At 38.8% G+C, this 2781-nt stretch overlaps 1 protein-coding gene across 1 annotated transcript; it reads left to right on the top strand.

Annotated features, from left to right (window-relative positions):
• Positions 1-362: 362 nt before the first annotated feature.
• On the top strand, positions 363-1301 carry LOC103210939 (olfactory receptor 56-like). Its single transcript, XM_007956849.2, has one exon. It carries the CDS (start codon positions 363-365, stop codon positions 1299-1301), a length of 939 nt encoding a protein of 312 aa, XP_007955040.2.
• Positions 1302-2781: the final 1480 nt, after the last annotated feature.

Below are 2781 nucleotides of genomic sequence, written 5' to 3' on the forward strand. Positions count from 1 at the left end.
TCATCTTCTAAAATAGTGAAAAGTTGGAAGGCTAGCAAATGGAGATTGTGGATTATTATACAATGTAATATTTTATAGTCGTAAAAAAATTATAATTATAGACATTTGTGGTAATGTGAAATATCTTATAATGAAAAGTAAATTGAATGCATTAGACTATTATCTCTCTGTTTTATAAAGTATAGTAATGCACAATCATTGGCAGTGAACACAGAGAAATAACAACAGTTCATTCAATAGGTAATTTTTAATATTTGCCACTGTTATTATAACATTATTAAACAAAAATTAATAATTAATTGCTTCACCTCTACGAAAACTTTTACAAATCTCTTCCCTTTCTGTTGTCATCATGGAAAGCCATGGGGAGAGGAAATGAGACAGATTTTACAGATTTCACCCTCCTCGGCTTCTTCCTGGAGTTTAGACACATCACAGCCCTGGTCTCCATTGTTCTCCTGATCTTCACAGCCGCCTTCACTGGCAACACTCTTCTGATCATGCTCATCTGGTTGGATTCCCGGCTCCACACCCCCATGTACGTTCTGCTCAGTCAGCTGTCCTTAATGGATTTGACTTTGACCTCCAGTATTGTCCCCAAAATGGCAGCAAACTTCTTCTCTGGATGGCGGAATATCTCATTCCTGGCCTGTGGGACCCAGATTTTCTTCTCCCTGAGTGTGGCCATTGCAGAATGCATCCTCATAACTCTCATGTGCTTTGATCGCTATGTGGCCATCTGCAGTCCCCTGCGGTACTCAGTCATCATCAGTCATAGAGTTTGTTTGCAGATGGCTGCCATGTCTTGGGCTGGAGGAGCACTTACTTCCCTGGGTCACACTGTGTTCACTTTGCATTTCCACATCTGCAGCCCCAGAGAGATCCCCCATTTCTTCTGTGAAGTCATGGCTGTCCTTAGGATCGTCTGTGAGGACATCTCAGCCTATGAGAAGGCAGTGGTGGTGACAAGTATCCTTGTTCTGCTGCTGCCCTTATCACTCATCTTGTCATCTTATGCTCTCATCTTCCTTGCCGTTCTCCGAATGAACTCCCCAGAAGGCAGGAACAAGGCTCTGGCAACTTGTTCTTCTCACCTCTGTGTGGTGGGTCTCTATTTTGGTCCAGGGATGTTCATTTACATGAGACCTGGAGCTGCCAAGACACCAAAGCTGAATCAGGGTCTCTTTCTGTTTGGAACCGTTCTCACCCCTCTCCTGAACCCCCTTGCCTACAGTCTCAGGAACAAGGAAGTTCTAAGTGCACTGAAAAAGTTGATGAGGAGGTGTCATTCCTCTAAGTAGAGAGTAGAAGCACCACAGCTGTAGATAATACAGAGATACACACAGTGAAGTTATCATTCATAAGTAACATCTGCGGGGGCTCAGAAAAGTCAACAAATCTTGCTTAGTCACATTTTTTCCCTTAATATGAAGAAAAAGAAAATGTTTAAACCTATTTTTTCTCTCTGTTCTGGAATTTCACACTAATAATTTTAGATTACACACTCTTGAAAGACAAGGAATATACCCATCAATCCTCTCTACCATTCTTACATAATGATCATGGATGCTTTAATATTTAACAAGCTTCACATTGGTTCTATAAGAGAAAAGACTGACAATATCTGCACTCCTTGCCTCCAGAGTGCTAGCATACAGGAGGAACTTCAAAATCCCCCATTGGTTAAATGAAGAGGAATGATGATAGGATGTCGAGTCAAGTAAATTTGCCAGTGCTGTTTTCTACATAAGAGGTTCATTTCTTTTAATCCTATAAATGTGTCATCTCAAGTCTGTGTCAGTGTTTCCAAAGAGTGGCTGTCTGACCACTTGCTTTAGAATCACTCAAGGTTTTCACAAAACCTATCAGTTGTGTGCCCATCCTGGACCTACAGAATCAGAATCCATGGACAAGGGGATCAGGAATCTGACTGACAGCTATTCTAATGATTCTCATGTGTACCGAATGGTGGGAGCCACTGATCTATTTTTTGAACTAATTACTTCCTTAGACCAGCCTTGGGAAGTCATTTACTACTCTTAAAGTTTTATGGTCTCTTTATAATATAATGTAGGGTGAGTTAAAGTAGTTAGCAAAACTAATGGAATTACTTTCAGAAATACTGAAGAATAAAGTTTTATTTATGTTTGGAATAGAGCCCCTGGGTGGCACAAATGGTTAAGTGTTAGCTACTAACTGGAAGATTGGTTCAAACACACCCAGATGTGCCTAGGAAGAAAGGCTTGGTAACCTGCTTCCAAAGGGTCACAATGTTGAAAACCCTAAGGAGCATCTGGGGCCATTATGCATTGGAATCAATATCCCACAATTTAATAATTGTAAGCACATAGAAATGAGTAAATAGAATGGAAAAAAAAAACAATGATTATAAGAAATATATGAATGACTTAAATATGTACCACATAGAATAAAATTTTAGGCAGGTTACAAAAATGATATTATAAAGGTTTCAAAATGTTGAAACATGTCCAAACATTGAATATATTCTATATAAATACAGAGGACAATACAAATTAAATGTTCTCTTTAATAACTGAGTGAGATAACAGAAATTGAAGTCAATTTTTCAGTGAGTAGGAAATACTCAAAAAATCACTAACATTGTCCCCCTGACTGTCTCAAAAGCAATTAACTGGAGATTTTGTTATACAGACACACATGCTTAAGTTTTGGAAAACATAAAGATCTTGATGTCGAGTTTCAAGCATAATACAAGTACTAAAAATGGTCCCTCCAGAGTTTCTAGAATAATGAATTAGG

The sequence above is a fragment of the Orycteropus afer genome, unplaced genomic scaffold (genome assembly GCF_000298275.1).
Source record: "Orycteropus afer afer isolate SDZICR_OR568_19922 unplaced genomic scaffold, OryAfe1.0 scaffold00672, whole genome shotgun sequence".
NCBI classification, from domain to species: domain Eukaryota; kingdom Metazoa; phylum Chordata; class Mammalia; order Tubulidentata; family Orycteropodidae; genus Orycteropus; species Orycteropus afer.

What these genes read in the sequence shown, in the direction of transcription:
- LOC103210939 (XM_007956849.2), top strand. Translation starts at nt 363, where the DNA reads ATGGGGAGAGGAAATGAGACAGATTTTACAGATTTCACCCTCCTCGGC.